The sequence below is a fragment of the Scyliorhinus torazame genome, chromosome 13 (assembly GCF_047496885.1).
Source record: "Scyliorhinus torazame isolate Kashiwa2021f chromosome 13, sScyTor2.1, whole genome shotgun sequence".
NCBI classification, from domain to species: domain Eukaryota; kingdom Metazoa; phylum Chordata; class Chondrichthyes; order Carcharhiniformes; family Scyliorhinidae; genus Scyliorhinus; species Scyliorhinus torazame.
In genome coordinates, this window is record NC_092719.1 from 193827654 (window position 1) to 193847124 (window position 19471).

General features: G+C 49.0%; 1 protein-coding gene across 1 annotated transcript in view; it reads left to right on the forward strand.

The window, feature by feature from the left end:
• Positions 1 to 19471, forward strand: part of stab1 (stabilin 1) — a 416947-nt gene that overhangs the window by 158789 nt on the left and 238687 nt on the right. The window contains exons 18-20 of the mRNA XM_072472659.1: positions 2404 to 2562; positions 8307 to 8369; positions 15460 to 15558. Of these exons, the coding sequence (XP_072328760.1) occupies positions 2404 to 2562; positions 8307 to 8369; positions 15460 to 15558 (321 nt within the window). The remainder of the gene's footprint in view (positions 1 to 2403; positions 2563 to 8306; positions 8370 to 15459; positions 15559 to 19471) is intronic.

The window sequence follows — 19471 nt, forward strand, 5'->3', positions numbered from 1 at the left end:
GCAGGGAGGAAGTGGTCGTGCAAGGGAACCGTGGTTTACTAAAGCAGTCGAAACACTTGTCAAGAGGAAGAAGGAGGCTTCTGTAAAGATGAGACATGAAGGTTCAGTTAGGGCGCTGGAGAGTTACAAGTTAGCAAGGAAGGACCTAAAGAGAGAGCTAAGAAGAGCCAGGAGGGGACATGAGAAGTCTTTGGCAGGTAGGATCAAGCATAACCCTAAAGATTTCTGTCGATATGTCAGGAATAAATGAATGACTAGGGTAAGAGTAGGGCCAGTCAAGGACAGTAGTGGGAAGTTGTGCTTGGAGTCCGAGGATGTAGGAGAGGTGCTAAATGAATATTTTTCATCAGTATTCACACAGAAAAAAGACAATGTTGTCGAGGAGAACACTGAGATTCAGGCTACTAGACTAGAAGGGCTGGAGGTTCATAAGGAAGAGGTGTTAGCAATTCTGGAAAGTGTGAAAATAGATAAGTCCCCTGGGCCGGATGGGATTTATCCTAGGATTCTCTGGGAAGCTAGGGAGGAGATTGCTGAGCCTTTGGCTTTGATCTTTAAGTCATCTTTGTCTACAGGAATGGTGCCAGAAGACTGGAGGATAGCAAATGTTGTCACCTTGTTTAAGAAGGGGAGTAGTGACAACCCCGGTAACTATAGACCAGTGAGCCTTACTTCTGTTGTGGGCAAAATCTTGGAAAGATTTATAAGAGATCGGATGTATAATCATCTGGAAAGGAATAATTTGATTAGAGATAGTCAACACGGTTTTGTGAAGGGTAGGTCGTGCTTCACAAACCTTATTGAGTTCTTTGAGAAGGTGACCAAACAGGTGGACAAGGGTAAAGCAGTTGATGTGGTGTATATGGATTTCAGTGAAGCATTTGATAAGGTCCCCCACGGTAGGCTATTGGAGAAAATACAGAGGCATGGGATTCAGGGTGGTTTAGCAGTTTGGATCAGAAATTGGCTAGCTGGGAGAAGACAAAGGGTGGTGGTTGATGGGAAATGTTCAGACTGGAGTCCAGTTACTAGTGGTGTACCACAAGGATCTGTTTTGGGGCCACTGCTGTTTGTCATTTTTATAAATGACCTGGAGGACGGCGTAGAAGGATGGGTGAGTACATTTGCAGATGACACTAAAGTTGGTGGAGTTGTGGACAGTGCGGAAGGATGTTACAAGTTACAGAGGGACATAGATAAGCTGCAGAGCTGGGCTGAGAGGTGCAAATGGAGTTTAATGCAGAAAAATGTGAGGTGATTCATTGTGGAAGGAATAACAGGAAGACAGAGTACTGGACTAATGGTAAGATTCTTGGCAGTGTGGATGAACAGAGAGGTTTTGGTGTCCATGTACATAGATCCCTGAAAGTTGCCACCCAGGTTGAGAGGGTTGTTAAGAAGGCGTACGGTGTGTTAGCTTTTATTGGTAGAGGGATTGAGTTTCAGAGCCATGAGGTGCGGCCGCATTTGGAGTATTGCGTGCAATTCTGGTCGCTGCATTATAGGAAGGATGTGGAAGCATTGGAAAGGGTGCAGAGGAGATTTACCAGAATGTTGCCTGGTATGGAGGGAAGATCTTATGAGGAAAGGCTGAGGGACTTGAGGCTGTTTTCGTTAGAGAGAAGAAGCTTAAGAGGTGACTTAATTGAGGCATACAAGATGATCAGAGGATTGGATAGGGTGGACAGTGAGAGCCTTTTTCCTCGGGTGGTGATGTCTAGCATGAGGGGACATAGCTTTAAGTTGATGGGAGATAGATATAAGACAGATGTCAGAGGTAGGTTCTTTACTCAGAGAGTAGTAAGGGTGTGGAATGCCCTGCCTGCAACAGTAGTGGACTCGCCAACACTAAGGGCATTCAAATGGTCATTGGATAGACATATGGACGATAAGGGAATAGTGTAGATGGGCTTTAGAGTGGTTTCACAGGTCGGTGCAACAGCGAGGGCCGAAGGGCCTGTACTGCGCTGTAATGTTCTATGTTCTATTTAGTCATTCTGGGAGAATTCCGCCCTGTGTGTTTGAATGATTTTGTCGATGGTTGCATGCAATAAGAAGTAGATGGTGCCGAGGATAGATAGATCCTTGCATGGACAGCATAGGTAACAGTGTGGGAGTGGGAAAAGAAACTGGTGCAGGTGATTCTTTAGCTATGATTGGATAGCTGTATTTTATTATTGTTTAGTTTTATAGATCATCAGGACAATGTCAAATATTGTTTCTGGAGCATTAAAAGAATCTTTTTGAAATTAAGAAAAGAAAAATGTCAGGAATACCTTGGCTGAAAGATTCTGGCTGGAGAAATGCTGCAACATTGGGCACAAACGTAGAAATGATCACAAAGTAATGCCATCCTGACTCGAGCATGAATTTGATTGAATAAAATCTTCTGTCTTTTCACAGGGCCAGATTCTGTTAGGTGGCAAAGGAATTCCTTTATATAAAAGAGATATCGTTGCCTCAAACGGCATCATTCACACTTTGGACGGCATCCTTATTCCTCCTTCAATACTCCCCATCTTGCCGAAAAGATGTGATGAAATTCACTATCGCGTAATAACGGTAAAGCCAAGTAACCTTATAATGGAAATAGTAACTTGATTATTTTATACAGTTGGCAATCATTCATTTTGCTTGAAGGGTTTATTAATGCGATAGGTTTAGGTGCATTTATTTTGAATGGGAATATCAAGTAAAGTAGCCTGGATTAGTTCAATGATATAAAATGTATCATTACACGCAATACAGTGAGTACCTTTTTCTGATGACACAGTGGCCGGGATTCTCCCGAAATTCGCGGGGGGGCCTGTACTGGCGCCAAGATGCGTGAACCACTCCGGCATCGGGCCACCTGCACTTCTGGGAGCTAGGCCGGCGCTGGAGGGGTTGGCACCGCGCCAACCGGCACCTAAGGGCCGCCGTGGGACGGCGTGAGTTGGCGCATGCACAGAACCACCGGCGTGTTCTGGCTCATGCGCAGGGGGTTTCCTCTCCGCGCCAGTCACCGTGGAGCCTAACAGGCCGGCGCGGAGGGAAAGAGTGCCCCCATGGCACAGGCCTGCCCGCAGATCGGTGGGCCCCGATCGTGTGGGCCCCCAGATCCCCCCGCGCCCCCCCCCCCCCCCCGAGGACCCCGCTAGATGGCCGACAAGCCAGGTCCCACCGGGATGGACCATGTCCATTTCACGCCGGCGGGACTGGCCAGGAACGCGTGGCAGCTCGGCCCATCGGGGTCCGGAGAATTGCCGGGGTGGCTGCTGCCAACGGCCCCTGACCGGTGCGACGTAATCCCCGCCCGAAAACCGGCGGGGGGGCGGAGAATCCCGCCCAGTATGTTTTAAAGACTGTTCCATGTGATTGAAGTATATTTTGATTTCCTTCCTAAAAAGATACTGAACCCAATGCATCATGTTAAGACAATCCCCATGATTGTGAAAAACAGGATTTTGCATATTTGAAGCAAAATGTAAATTGTGGTTTTGGACCCTGTATGCTTCAAACCAATTAGTTTGGATATCTAACCTTGAATCTGTGTTGACGTATGTCTGATATATTGCAGGAGTGCTCCTCCTGCCACCACAGTGACCCCTGAATGTGGTTGGCAGCTTATGATCACACCTTCTGCCATTCCTCTTTGCCTCCACCACCTAATCCCACTTTTCAGATTTACCTGAGAAGCACTGCTGGGTGTGGCAAGTTATCAAGAATGCTTCAGGCATGACTCTGGCAATTCGTTTCAGACACTTGCTGGAATGTGTTTCCGAAAATGGACCATCATTTGGTTACCCCAGTGGATCCACCATTCTCACTACCACTGGCCAAGATACCCACACTTTCTAATGTTGTGGTAGTACCAGGTATTGCGGTACCTAAGAGGTGGATGACCATTGGTTAGACCCAGGAGTCGACCATTGGCTTTTGTACATAGCTCCGCCCTGAGAGGCGGAGTATAAGAACTGGTGCCGTCCCAGCAGCCTTCACTTTCTGTATCGAAGCTGCTGGGGAAGAGTTCTAGCAGATTAAAGCCTTCAGTTATGAATCACTTCGTCTTGAGAGTAATTGATCGCGCATCAATTTAATCTGCTACAACTTCAGTTGGAAGGATGGATCTCCGTATCAAACTGGAGTGCCTTCAGCTCAGCCCCCACGTGGACAACTCTGCTGCTATTTTTAAACATTGGCTGGCGTGCTTTAAGGGCTACCTCGACACGGCCGCCGACACCCCCACGGAAGGACAAAAGATGCATCTCCTACGCTCACGGGTCACCCTGGGTTCTACCCTCTTATCGGGAGGCGGAGAATTATGCTGCCGTGATCGAACTGCTGGAAGGACATTATATCCGCCCTGTGAACCAGGTCTTCGCTCGTCACCTGCTGGCGACTAGGCAGCAAAGCCCCGAGGAAACATTGGAAGACTTCTACCAGGCGCTGCTGGTGCTGGGCTGAAACTATGGATGTCCGCCAGTTTCGGGGAGCGAGCACATGGAACTTTTGATCAGGGATGCTTTTGTGGCAGGTATGAGCTCCCCCGATATCCACCGAAGACTCTTAGAAAGGGACACTCTGGGACTTACTGAGGCACGGGCCCGGGCAGGGTCCATGGATGTTGCCTATAAAAACGCGCATTCCTTTGCGCCCGAACGCGCGATGGCCCCCTGGGCTGCGTGGCACCCCGCAGCGGCAGCCCCACAGGCCTTTCCCCTGACCCCGCAAGCCTGCGCGGCGAGACGGCCCGCTAACGCCACCGGGCCCCGCTGTTTCTTCTGCGGGCAGGCGAATCATCCCCGCCCCCGCTGCCCGGCCCACACCGCCGCCTGCAAAGGGTGCGGCAAGAAGGGCCACTTTGCGGCGGTCTGCCAGGCCCGCGCCGTGGCTGCGGTCTCCAGCGACTATCGACAACCTCCCCTTCAGGCCCCGACCGCCCAGTGCTCACCGCCACCCCCCTATCCTAAGGCCACGCGCGACCCGTGGGCGCGGCCATTTTGCCCCCGGACACCACGCTGGACGGGTGGGCGCCGCCATTTTGTCCCTCGCCGCCGGCATCTTCTTCATCCCCGGACACCAGGTGCGACCCATGGGTGACGCCATCTTGGATGGGGCCCCAGGCCCCCAGCACAGCCGACTACACGCTGCCCGACCAGAACCCTCAATTACTTCAGCTGGCTTCGGTGACTCTGGACCAGAGTCGGACCCGGATGCTTGCAATAGCTACAACGACGATCTCCATCAATGGCCACGAGACGTCTTGCTTGATTGACTCTGGGAGCACGGAAAGCTTTGTTCACCTCGACACAGTAAGGCGCTGTTCTCTTGTCACCCTTCCCGTAAATCAAAGGATCTCCCTGGCCTCCGGGTCACACTCGGTGGAGATAAAGGGGTTCTGCCGAGCGAACCTCACTGTCCAAGGCAGGGAATTCAACAATTTCCACCTGTACGTCCTGCCGCACCTCTGCGCAGCCACCCTCCTTGGGCTGGACTTCCAGTGCCACCTGCAAAGCCTGACCTTTAAATTCGGCGGCCCTATACCCCCCCTTACTGTCTGCGGCCTCGCGACCCTTAAGGTCGACCCACCTTCCCTGTTGCGAACCTCACCCCGGATTGCAAACCCGTCGCCACCAGGAGCAGGCGGTACAGTGCCCAAGACCGGACCTTCATCAGGTCGGAGGTCCAAAGGCTGCTGAGGGATGGGGTCATCAAAGCGAGCAACAGTCCTTGGAGAGCTCAAGTAGTGGTGGTAAAGACCGGGGAGAAACATAGGATGGTCATTGACTACAGTCAGCCCATCAACAGGTTTACGCAGCTGGATGCGTACCCTCTCCCCCGTATAGCCGACCTGGTGAACAAGATCGCGCAATACAAGGTTTTCTCCACGGTGGATCTCAAGTCTACCTACCACCAGCTACCCCTCCGCAATGGCGACCGCAAGTACACTGCCTTCGAAGCAGATGGGCGGCTCTATCACTTTTTAAGAGTTCCCTTCGGTGTCACGAACGGGGCCTTGGTCTTCCAGCAAGAGATGGACTGAATGGTTGACCAGTACGGCTTATGCGCAACGTTCCCGTATCTGGATAACATCACCATCTGCGGCCATGACCTGCAGGACCACGACACCAACCTCCGCAAATTTCTCCAGACCGCGAAAATCCTTAATTTGACATACAATAAGGATAAATGCGTGTTTAGCACCGACCGTCTAGCCATTCTAGGCTACGTAGTGCGAAGTGGAGTCATAGGCCCCGACCCCGAGCGCATGCGCCCCCTCATGGAGTTCCCCCTCCCTCACTGCCCCAAAGCCCTAAAGCGCTGCCTCGGGTTCTTCAGCTATTATGCACAGTGGGTCCCCAATTACGCAGACAAAGCCGACCCCTGATCCAGTCCACAACCTTCCCCCTGTCGACGGAGGCCCGCCAGGCCTTCAGCCGCATCAAAGCAGACATTGCAAAAGCCACGATGCGCGCCATCGACGAGCCCCTCCCCTTCCAGGTCGAGAGCGATGCGTCCAACGTAGCTCTGGCGGCCACCCTCAACCAAGCGGGCAGGCCTGTGGCTTTCTTCTCCCGTACTCTCCATGCTTCCGAAATTCGCCACTCCTCAGTCGAAAAGGAGGCCCAGGCCATAGTAGAAGCTGTGCGGCACTGGAGGCATTACCTGGCCGGCAGAAGATTCACTCTCCTCATGGACCAACGGTCGGTTGCCTTCATGTTCGATAATGCACAGCGGGGCAAGATTAAGAACGACAAGATCTTGCGGTGGAGAATAGAACTCTCCACCTACAATTACAAGATCTTGTACCGTCCGGGGAAGCTGAACGAGCCTCCTGATGCCCTGTCCCGCGGCACTTGTGCCACCGCACAAGTGGACCGCCTCCGATCCCTCCACGAGGACCTCTGCCACCGGGGGTCACTCGTTTTTTTCATTTTATCAAGACCCGCAACCTGCCCTACTCCATCGAGGAGGTCAGGACAGTTCCTTAATGTGATTGACGAGTACTCCTGGTTCCCATTCGCCATCCCCTGCCCAGACATGACCACAACCACCGTCATCAAGGCCCTCCATAGCATCTTTGCACTGTTCGGTTTCCCCGCATACATTCACAGTGATAGGGGGTCCTCCTTTATGAGCGGCAAACTGCGTCAATTCCTGCTCAGCAAGGGCATCGCCTCGAGCAGGACGACAAGTTACAACCCCCGGGGAAACGGGCAGGTAGAGAGGGAGAACGGAACGGTCTGGAAGACCGTCCTGCTGGCCCTACGGTCCAGGAATCTCCCAGTCTCCCGCTGGCAGGAAGTCCTCCCGGTGGCCCTCCACTCCATCCGGTCACTGCTCTGTACAACCACAAATCAGACACCCCATGAACGTCCTCCTCCGGGACCTCGCTCCCAACCTGGCTAGCGACACCCGGACCCATCCTGCTTCGGAAACATGTGAGGGCGCACAAGTCGGACCCGTTGGTCGAGAGGGTCCACCTGCTGCACGCCAACCCCCAGTACGCCTACGTAGCATTCCCTGACGGCCGCCAGGACACAGTCTCCCTTCGGGACCTGGCGCCCGCTGGAGCCCCACGCGCACCCGAACCATTGCCCCCACCCCACCACTGACTGGAGGGTCAGTACTCCCACCGCTCCTGCCTAGGCCCGACCACACACCGACGCCCCCTACAGGCGCTTTCCCCCCCTGTCCACCTTTTGCCCCAACAGCGCCGCCTAGGGGTGACAAAGCTGCCAGGGAGGACGACATCACGTTCCCGGAGTCGCAACCGCCGGGACCCCTATCAGAATCACCGCCGAGGCCCAGACGCGCCAGAAGGACGACCAGGCCACCCGATCGACTGATTGCTGCACTATGAACACTTTGTAAATTCCCTCAACATCACGGTACCTCCCTACCTGGTCATACCATGCGAAAGGCGACTGTTAATGCTGGCCATCACCCCCGCCGGGCTCTTTTTTAACAGGGGGTGAATGTGGTGGTACCAGGTATTGCGGTACCTAAGAGGTGGATGACCATTGGTTAGACCCAGGAGTCTACCATTGGCTGTTGTACATAGCTCTGCCCTGAGAGGCGGAGTATAAGAACCGATGCCATCCCAGCAGCCTTCACTTTCTGTATCAAAGCTTCTGGGGAAGAGTTCTAGCAGATTAAAGCCTTCAGTTATGAATCACTTCGTCTTGAGAATAATTGATCGCGCATCAAATGTGTACTGGTTTCTGTTGAGGCATCACAACACCTACCCTATAAAGTAAGATCTAGATGTTAGCATTGGGCCTCTGGCTAATTTTGCTGCTCTAATCTTCTATGTTCTTTAGGCTCCCTGTGGACACTGTTCCTCGTTGAGTGATAGCCACTGCCCAGATGGAAGCACGCCAATGGTAACTGAACATTTCAATTATTCTGACACGCATTCTATATTGAGTTATAGTTCTAATTTAACTCAGTTGTTCCTCTGAGTAAATCACCAACCACAAGAGAAACTCAAGCACTTTATAAGTGCAGAGGACTGACAACTATCATTGCATAAAACTGAATTTCTATATAATGTTACAACCTGGTTAGGGATGATTGACATTTAAATAGAAATCCAAACACCTTTTAACAAATAGAACTATGCTGCAACATTTCACTTTTTTTAACAAAACACAGATTTTATTGAATATAGAACAAATTAAACAATGCAAATGCAAGCAAGTTACACTATAGCTTGCAACGATGTACATTATGCACTCAGGTTTACTTCTTACTGCCCGCAAAAATTCTCGTATAAAATACATCAATCTTCAGTAGCGGACATACATAAATTTACCACAGCCCTCTGGAGAATTCTCCTCAGCTAATAATAATAATAATAATAATAATAATCATCATCACTTATTGTCACAAGTAGGCTTCAATGAAGTTACTGTGAAAAGCCCGAAGTCGCCACATTCCGGCGCCTGTTCGGGAAGGCCGGTACAGTAATTGAACCCGTGCTGCTGCCTTACAAGCCAGCTATTTAGCCCACTGTGCTAAACCAGCCCTTGCTCTCCAGCTATTCTCAGAGATAACACTTTCATTTGCCATCTCTTAATGGTGGATGCCTCAGTCCCTTTTTTGGGTTACTTTTCCAATACTTACAGGCTAATCTGCTTGTTGCTTTCCTTACTATAGGATTCTGTAGGAGATTTTCCCACTATGCAATCTTCAAGCTTCCATTCCCTCACAGAATTCAAACTAAGATTAAGCCTCACCTGCATTCCACAAGCCTAATAATGAAATTATTTTTTTATTCTGCTTACTACACAGGTCTAGCAGATTGCCGTTTAGATGGCCATCTTCTTTCAGTGTGTTGCAAACCACACAAGGTCCAAACTGCAGCTAACTCTCTCAGCCACACAGATACATTGAAAATAGAGAACTTCCCTAAACTGTACCCATCTCCATAACTATGTAATCTGCTCTTGGCTGTCCTCAAACCGATCTTTAGGTTAATTATTCCACATTTACAATTTTTCCTTCGATCTAATAACGTAATTTTTTTTTACAACCTTTCATAGTTTACTGAAAGCTTTTAAAGTAATTTGACCCGATCTCCCAAAATAAAAACATCTCTCTGGAGTGCCCTTACTGTGAGCATTGCAGACTTCACCCCTCTCGCTCTTTAGCCCACCTGCTGTTTTATGAGCTCACCTTTTTAGCCGTTAACCTTTATGACAATGTGACCCCAAACACTTAAATATAAGATTCTCCAATCTTGCTTTAATTGTACTTATGCCATTTTCTATAATTAAAATTTTAATTCCCAAAAAAGAACAGCTGTACTCTAAAACATATAAAATATGAACTATTTGCAACAATATGGTATTGTTTAAGGCTCGGAATCATAGAATCATACAAAATACAAGGAGGTAATTTGGCCTACCAGATATGCCATGGTCTTTGAAAGAACTGACCAAGTAGTCCCACTCCTCTGCTCTTTCCCTATAGCCCTGCAAAATCTTTCCTTCAGAAAGTCTTGAGTAAGTATGCTTTAAAATATTTTGCTAATTTTGAGCCAATTTGTTTTTGGCCAGTTTTCTTCTCCTTTCCAGAACATGCAGACTCACTCAATAAATATCAGGATTGGGAATTTTGACTAATCATTTTCCTTTCCATCCTGAGACCAATGAGAGGAGGTCACAGTACAGGTCAGACCAGTGTTTCTAATGACAAAAAAAAATCCTGATAGGCATCATTTTGAATGAATGTTGTTGCTAAATGTAAATCACAGTATGTGCTTGTCTGGTTTGAACCCAAACAAATTGATTCAATAGTGACAATCTCAATGTCACAAGCCCCAGTGTAGTGATTTTCTAGTTGCCCAGAACTATGACACTCAATGTTTCTAGAATCATCAGGACAGTATGGCATCCTAGCTTCACTGAGAAGTTAAAATATTCCGGTTAGCTAGTGAGCTGCAAAGCTTGGCTATATTATTTTCTTAGAGAGTGGAACTGAGTCATAATTAAAGAATGGGTGTGGCCCTTAAGTAAGCATACTTGGTCACACCATATTTCCCATATTCTTCGCTGATCTGGTAGATATGGTTAAAATGAATGTTCTTTCTACTGATAATACTGTCTTCTACAGAGTGATGAACGTCACATCTAAAAGACAACTAATAACAGATCAATGCAGCCATCAGTAAATTGAAAATTGGGTGTTAATAATATGGAGACCACAACCTTTCACTCTACCATAACTGTGTATGGTCCTCGCAAATATAGAATCCATAGAATCCCTACAGTGGAGAAGGAGGCCATTCAGCCCATTCAGTCTGTACCGACCTTCTGAAAGAGCACTTTATCTAGGCCCACTTTCCTGCCCTATCCCTGTAACCCTGCGCATGGATCATGGCCACTCCACAGAACCTGCAGTTCTTTGGACGTCAGTGATAGTATATTCCACACTGAGAAGACCAAATCAACATACTCGTTGAAAAGGTTGACTGCAATGTTCCCCAGCCATCTCTACTCGGTACCAGTAACTACCTCTTATGAGTTACATTTTTAAGTTATAAAAACAGAAAATGCTGGAAATACTCAGCAGTTCTGGCAGCGTCTGTAGAGAGAAAAACAGAATTAACAGCCGGAACCTTGTGGTCTCGCTGGTGGTGAGCTTGGAGGCAAGAAGGGCATTTCCTTAGATGGGGTGGTGGTGTACTGGACCTTTACTGCCTCCCCACCTTTGCCAGAATTAAATTCAGGGGAGGAAGACCCATGATCAACATTCCGGCCCCACCACCAATTGAGGCCCTTAAATGGCTATTTAATGACCGCTTAAAGGCCGCATCCCACTACCGCTGGTATTAACTCAGCTGCAGGTGGACCAGGATCCTTGATCCTGGGACTCCAGTGACTGTTCTTCTGGTAGCAGCCTCGGCCTCCCCAGTGATGCTACTCAGCACAAGAGCTGCCGACCTCTGATTGGCCATCCTGACTTGGAACTATATCGCCATTTATTCACTTTTGCTGGGTCAAGATCCTGCAACTCCATCCCTGACAGCACTGTGGCGTACCTACACCACATGGACTGCAGTGGTTCAAAGAGATAGCTCACCACCACCTTTTTAAGGGCATTGAAGATGGGCGATAACTGCTTGCCTGATCAGTAATGCTCACATCCCTAAAATGAAAAAGTAAGTACTCAACTGGTCACTGGCTGCCTGACCATAAACAAAGTGAACATAAGAACATAACATAAGAACATAAGAACTAGGAGCAAGAGTAGGCCATCTGTCCCCTCGAGCCTGCTCCGCCATTCAATTAGATCATGGCTGATCTTTTGTGGATTCAGCTCCACTTTCCCGCCCGAACACCATAACCCTTTATTCCTTTATTCTTCAAAAAACTATCTATCTTTAACTTGAAAACGTGTAATGAAGGAGCCTCAACTGCTTCACTGGGCAGGGAATTCCATAGATTCACAACCCTTTGGGTGAAGAAGTTCCTCCTAAGCTCAGTCCTAAATCTACTTGCCCTTATTTTGAGACTATGCCCCCTATAAGACCATAAGACATAGGAGCAGAATTAGGTGACTCCGCCCATCGAGTCTGCTCCACCATTCAATCATGGCTGATATTTTTCTCATCCCCATTCTCCTGCCTTCTCCCCATAACCCCTGATCCCCTTATTGATCAAAAACCTATCTATCTCTGTTTTAAAGACACTCAGTGATTTGGCCTCCACAGCCTTCTGCAGCAGAGTTCCACAGATTCACCACCCTTTGGCTGAAGAAATTCCTCCTCATCTCAGTTTTAAACGATTGTCCCTTTAGTCTGAGATTGTGTCCCCTGTTTCTTGTTTTTCCTACAAGTGGAAACATTCTCTCCACGTCCACTCTAACCAGGCCACGCAGTATCCTGCAAGTTGCAATAAGATCCCCCCTCATCCTTCTAAACTCCAATGAGTACAGACCCAGAGTCCTCAACTGTTCCTCATACGACAAGCTCTTCATTTCAGGGATCATTCTTGTGAACCTCCTTTGGACCCTTTCCAAGGCCAGCACATCCTTCCTTAGCTACGGGGCCCAGAACTGCTCACAATACTCCAAATGGGGTCTGACCAGAGCCTTATATAGCCTCAGAAGTACATCCCTGGTCTTGTATTCTAGCCCTCTCGACATGAATGCTAACATTGCATTTGCCTTCCTAATTGCCAACTGAACCTGCACATTAACCTTAATAGAATCGTGAACAAGGAGTCCCAAGTCCCTTTGTGCTTCTGATTTCCTAAGCATCTTCCCATTTAGAAAATAGTCTATGCCTTTATTTCTCCTTCCAATGTGCGAAACTTCACACTTTTCCACATTGTATTCCATCTGCCACTTCTTTGCCCACTCTCCTATCCTGTCCAAGTCCTTCTGAAGCCCACCTGCTTCCTCAATACTACCTGTCCCTCTACAGATCTTTGTGTCATCTTCAAACTTAGCAACCGTGCCTTCAGTTCCTTCCTCCACATCATCTGTTTTCACCTGCCAGTGGAAACAACCTGCCCGCATCAATCCTATCTATTCCCTTCATAATTTGATATGTTTCTATAAGATTCCCCCCCCCCCCCCGCATCCTTCTAAATTCCAACGAGTACAGTCCCAGTCTACTCAACCTCTCCTCGTAAACCAACCCCCTCAACTCTGGGATTAACCTAGTGAATCTCCTCTGCACACCCTCCAGCGCCAGTACGTCCTTTCTCAGGTAAGGAGACCAAAACTGAATAAAATACTCCAGATGTGGCCTCACTAACACCTTATACAGTAGCAACATAACCTCCCAAGTCTTAAATTCCACCCCTCTAGCAATGAAGGACTCCATTCGCCTTCTTAATCACCTGTTGCACCTGTAAACCAACTTTTTACGACTCATGCACTAGGACACCCAAGTCTCGCTGCACAGCAGCATGTCTTAATATTTTATCATTTAAATAATAATCCCTTTTGTTGTTATCTGATCCACTTTTATTTGGAGAAATAAATGATCCACTTTTATTTTGAGTATTATAATGTAACATGAAGAGATCTAAAATTAAAGAGAAAGATCTAGGGCGGGATTCTCTGACCCCCCGCCAGGTCGGAGAATCGCCGGGGGGCGGCGTGAAACCTGCCCCTGTCGGCTGCCGAATTCTCCGGCGCCGTAGATTTGGCGGGGCGGGAATCGCGCCGCAGCTGGCAGCGGCCCCCCCAGCGATTCTCCGGCCCGCGATGGGCCGAGTGGCCGCCTGTTTTTTTGTCGGTCCCGTCGGCGTAAATTAGAGTAGGTCCTTACCGGTGACCTGGCGGCGTGGGCGGCCTCTGGGGTCCTCGGCAGGGCGCGGGGGGATCTGGCCCTGGGAGGTGCCCCGACAGTGGCCTGGCCTGCGATCGGGGCCCACCGATCCGCGGGCGGGCCTGTGCCATGGGGGCACTCTGTTGTTCCGCGTTGGCTGCTGTGGTCCTCCACGATGGCCGACGTGGAGGTGAACCCCCCCTGACGCATGCACTGGGATGACGCCAGCACACGCTCCCTCCCGCGCATGCACCAATTTGCGCCGGCCGGCGGAGGTCCTTCGGCGCTGGTTGGCATGGTGCCAAGCCCCTTCCCCGCTGGCCGGCGCGCCGCAAACCACTCCGGGGCCGGCCTAGCCCCTGAAGGTGCGGAGGATTCCGCACCTTTGGGGTGGCCCGACGCCGGAGTGGTTTACGCCACTCCTCGACGCCGGGACCTCCCGCCCCATCGAGTAGAGGAGAATCCCGCCCCGAGACCGGAATTCTCCATCTGGTCATGCCGGTGGGATTTTCCAGATTTGTTGCAGTGAATGGAGTTTAGGCCGAGCTCCAAATTCTCCCTTCTCGCTGGCAGCGATGGTGGGCGAACTTGGATCGGAGAACCCGGGCCCTAATGTCACTTCCCAAAAAAACCCGAAAATGGCAGCATTTCCTCTTCAGTCCCATAAAGATACAGCATCACATAATCATTAACTGTTCCATCATTTGCACGTAAACGTTCGCACTTTGTTCCCTTATTATGTTCATTTGTGGTGAAATCGTTCCAAGTCATGAAATATATTAATGTGGTATTCCTTTGTTTGCTGTTTTAACCAAGGTGGTACAATAAGCAGATTAATCTGTGACAGAACAATTTCTTATAAACATAGTGACCAATTGGTACCAAACTCTTCCCAGTCGTTATAGCCAGTGTGCATTACATAAGTGTGGTGTGAACAGGAGCAAATTCAGAGCCAAGACAAGACAGCAGCCAGTCATTGCCCTTGAGCAGAATATCAGGTCTGTTCTTGACAGCTTTTTCCCGTATCCTTTATCCAGAGTGATTGAAGCTCTTGATTGACTCACAGGAAAGAAACACAGGTTCAGGTGCTGATTGAGATCTTGGTGCATCCTTAGCCGCCATGGTGGCACAGTAGTTAGCACTGCTGCCTCACAGTGCCAGAGACGCGGGTTTGATTCCGACCTCAGGTGACTGTGTGAAGTTTGCATATTCTTCCCCTGTCTGCATGGGTTTCCTCCGGGTTTCCTCCCGCAGTCCAAAGATATGTAGGTTAGGTGGCGATGCTAAATTGCCCCTTGGTGGGATTGCAGGGATAAGGCAAGGGATTGGGCCAGTGTAGGGTGGTGCTCTTTCAGTGGGTCGGTGCAGACTCAATGGACCAAATAGCCTCCTTCTGCACTGTAAGGATTCTATGATTCTATAAATATGCTAAAAGCAAAACTGCAATTTCAGCCCATTAGATATTATAGAAAATACATTTTGAAAACGACAATAAAATGCCAGATAGTATAAACAGCACACATAACTCTGACAGATGGATTATTTATATCATTTATGGACCTAATGAACATAAATACAATGTTGCACAATGATTGAGTGAATTTGTGTGTCTTATAGTCATGTGTAGTTTTGAGAAGTGCATGATTAGTACAGTAACTTTATTCATAGCAAAACATTTGTATCTGCAGGAAACGTATATACAGGATTGTGATTACGATACATCACTTGATGATGTTATCTATAGTAGGAGCTCTGGCTGTGCCAGACACTGTAACCAGACCATTGTTGTAAGTATCTTGCATTGCGTCACGTCTACTGCAATGAATTAATGATCTATGAGCTGCACATTATTCATCTGACCTTGGGCCTTGATAAATTACGTCATTTGGGGATTTAGAACAGTATACACATTTCAGCAACATTTTATAATGCAATAAACCAAATATTATTAACGTGCAAAAATGTTGTTAAATGATAACCTCGGAATATTATGTTGATTAAAGAAAGCTTGGATTTTCATAAATGAGTTTTGAAATAAGAAGAATGAGGCACTGCTCATTGGGATATTGATGTCCAGTCATTGCAGTGTTTTTATTGGCAGGTGGAGTGCAGTATAAAATGATGATAGTGCTGTTATTGCAGAACACATGATTTCCTTTCAGTTTGTGACCAGTCAGAGCTAGGTCAGGAGCAAAGAGCGGCCTGCTTTGAATTATCAGCAGCTGTTTTATTTCAATAAAGATTATCGAATCTTGGAATTTCCAGCCCGGAAGGGGGTGATTAGTCCCATCGTGATTGCTCCAATGTTAGCTCTCCGTCAGGAGCTGCCCATTCTAGTCCCATTTCCTTGACCTTTCTTCATATTCCTCCTTTTCAAATACTTTTTCACTTCCTTCATAAGTGATAATGTTTCTGCCTCAACAGTCACTTGTAGTAAAATGTTCCAAAATAAATTTATCAATAGGCTACAAAGGGTGGACAGCCTTGCAAGGCAGTGCTTCTGGGGAAGGGAGAAGGGGAGAGGGTTGGAAAATTAAGTCCCGGCCTGTACATACCAAATTTGTAATGCACCCAATTACTTAACAGGCACTTTCTGGGTGAAAAATGAGGCCGTGCTTCCAGCATGCGCGTCCCTCACTTTAATTGTATATTTATTTACATTAGGCCCCTCGCCCGAACTTTGAACTGGTGGTGAGGGACTGCCTACGGCCTATTACTTGCCCAGTTGAAATGGGTGCTTCGGGGATCCTGGGGTCTGTCCTATTCAAGAAAGCCTCTTAAAGGTAGGTAGATATGCAGATTTTGTTTTGCATCTTCTGGTAAACACTGTTACACTTTGCCCCTTGCATTAGTTGTTTTTGCTGGGAATTCCGCAATTTTGAGGGTATTGCTGCCATTATTCTTCTTCAACAAATTGATGAACATGTGCATTCCTTGCCCATTTACAATTATACTGGCTGCTTCTGCTGAGCTTCCAAATGGAGGTGGAATGACACTTGAGGCATTGTTAGTTGATGAAAATCCCTCCTTACATAAACATACACATACCTGGGCATGATAGACGGTCTCCTTGCCTCCACTTCCTTCTTTTTCCTTTCACTATCTTTCTCCTTGAATGCTGTCTGTAATAATTCCAGGGGGCATGGAGTGAAAGGCCGAAATGGTTTGTTTTAAACTGAAAATAAAGCCGCTACTGCGGCACACGAAACAAACGTCGCAGCCCAGGACTATCGGCAACTACCGGTCCGGAATTGGGAGCTACATTTAAAGTTCCCGCTAACGAGCCTCAGTTGAGCAGGCTTCGCCCGTTCACCATGGGAACTGGTGGCGGCACAGTGGTTAGCACTGTTGCCTCACAGCACCAGGGACGGGTTTGATTTTGACCTTGGGTCACTGTCTGTGTAGAGGCTGCACGTTTCTCTCCGTGACTACGTGGGTTTCCTCCAGGTGCTCCGGTTTCCTCCCACAGTCCAAAGATGTGCAGATTAGGTGAAATTACCATGCTAAATTGCCCCTTAGTGTCCAAAGGTTAGGTGGGGTTACGGGAATAGGGTGGAGGAGTGGGCCTGGGAGGGGTGCTCTTTCAGAGGGTCAGTGCAGATCCGATAGGCCGCATGGCCTCCTCCACTGAAGGGATTCCATGATTCTACGAAGCCCATGGGGAGACCAATCAGCGATCCTCTGTGGTCCTCACTAGGGTTATCACATCCCTCATCCCTTAAGTCCAAACCATCCCCCTCACTCCTGTGACAATAAGGCCTCTTTCGTTGTTTGGCACAAGGCGTGGAGTCTTGTTTCATGATTCTGGTTTTAAATGTTTGAACTGCCCGTTCTGTCAGGCCATTAGAAGATGGATGTAACGGTGCAGTTCGGATGAGTTTAGTGCCGTTCGACTTCATGAATGTCTGCAATTCTCAGATACGACGACATATCAAACACCAAGACCTCTGGTATGCTGTAGGTACTGAAACTTTGCTGGAGTTTTTCTATTGTTTTATGAGAATTTGTACTTCAAACCGTTTTGAGTGGGCATCAACCACAATAAGGTACACCAATCCCAAGAACAAGACCAGCGAAGTCCATGTGCCCCTATGACCATTGTTTTCCTGGTCATTCCTTTGGCTGCAAAGAGGCTGAAGGTGGGAGCTTCAGGTTCTCTTGGCACAAGGAGCACAATTTCACCAGGTTCTCGATGTCTGTAATGAGCCCGGACCACCAGACATAGCTTCTTGCGAGCATTTTCATCTTGGATAACCCAGGGTGTCCATTGTATATCTGTCAGAATTGGGCACCGAGCTGGGCAGAGGATGACTACTCAGGCTCCTCACAAGATGATGCCATCTTCTGCACTCAGCTCTTGTCATTTAGTGAGGAAGGGCTTTGTGTCATCCATGGGGTGTTGGTCCCTCTCCTCTCCCAACTCCAGTTCCACCCAGTGCGGGGCGTGATCTGAAATGGCTATGGCCGAATACTCTGTTCCCTCTACTTTCGGGATCAGCGCCCTGCCCAGAACAAAAACATCTATCCGGGAGTAGGCTTTGTGCACGTGGGAGAAAAAAGAAAATTCCCTGGCCTGCGGCCTGGCAAACCTCCACGGATCCACTCCCCCCATCTGGTCCATAAACCCCCTAAGCACCTTGGCCGCAGCCGGCCTCTTTCCGGTCCTAGATCTGGAGCGATCCAGTGCTGGGTCCAACACCGTGTTGAAATCCCCACCCATTATCAAACTTCCTACCTCCAGGTCTGGAATGCGCCCCAACATACGCTTCATGAATCCAGCATCGTCCCAGTTCAGGGCGTATACGTTTACCAATACCACCCACGTCCCCTGCAACCTACTGCTCACCATCACGTATCGACCTCCATTGTCCACTACAATATTCTTGGCCTCAAACGACACCCGCTTCCCCACCAATATTGCCACCCCTCTGTTCTTCGCATCCAGCCCCAAATGGAATACCTGTCCTACCCATCCCTTTCTTAACCTGACCTGGTCTGTCACCTTCAAATGTGTCTCCTGGAGCATGACCACGTCTGCCTTCAGTCCCTTTAAGTGCGCGAACACTTGGGCCCTCTTTACCGGCTCATTCAGGCCCCTCACATTCCACGTGATCAGCCGGATTGCCCCCCCCCCCCCCCCCCCCAGACTAGTCATCACCTTTTCTGTGCCAGTCCCGTGCCCGCGCCGCCCTTACCCTCCAGTCCCCCAGATGGGGGACCTCCGCCCCGGCCACCTCTTCTGTGTCCAATTCCCCCTCGGCCAGTGCAGCAGCAACCCTATCCCCGCCTCCCCCCCCCCCCCCCCCCGACCCAAGTCTAGCTCTTTTGCTCCCCCCTCTGGTGCAGCTCCTGTCGCGGCCTTATCTCATTTCCCCCATCCCCGAGCCTCCCCTCCCTTCAGCACCGGCGCCCACCCTCTCGCAGTCTTCTCACCCCATCCCTTTCCCCATCCCCATCCATCACCCAACTCGTGGAACATTTCCTGCGCGTGATTAAAACCCTGTGTACAACAAACATCCAACATCCCCCCACCCCCACAAACCCTCACTTTGAGTCCAACTTTTCAGTTTGGATAAAGGTCCAAGCCTCCTCAGGCGTTTCAAAGTAGTGATGTTGATCCTGGAATGTGACCCACAATCGCGCTGGCTGCAGCATTCCGAATCTCACTCCCTTCCGATGCAGCACCGCCTTGGCCCGGTT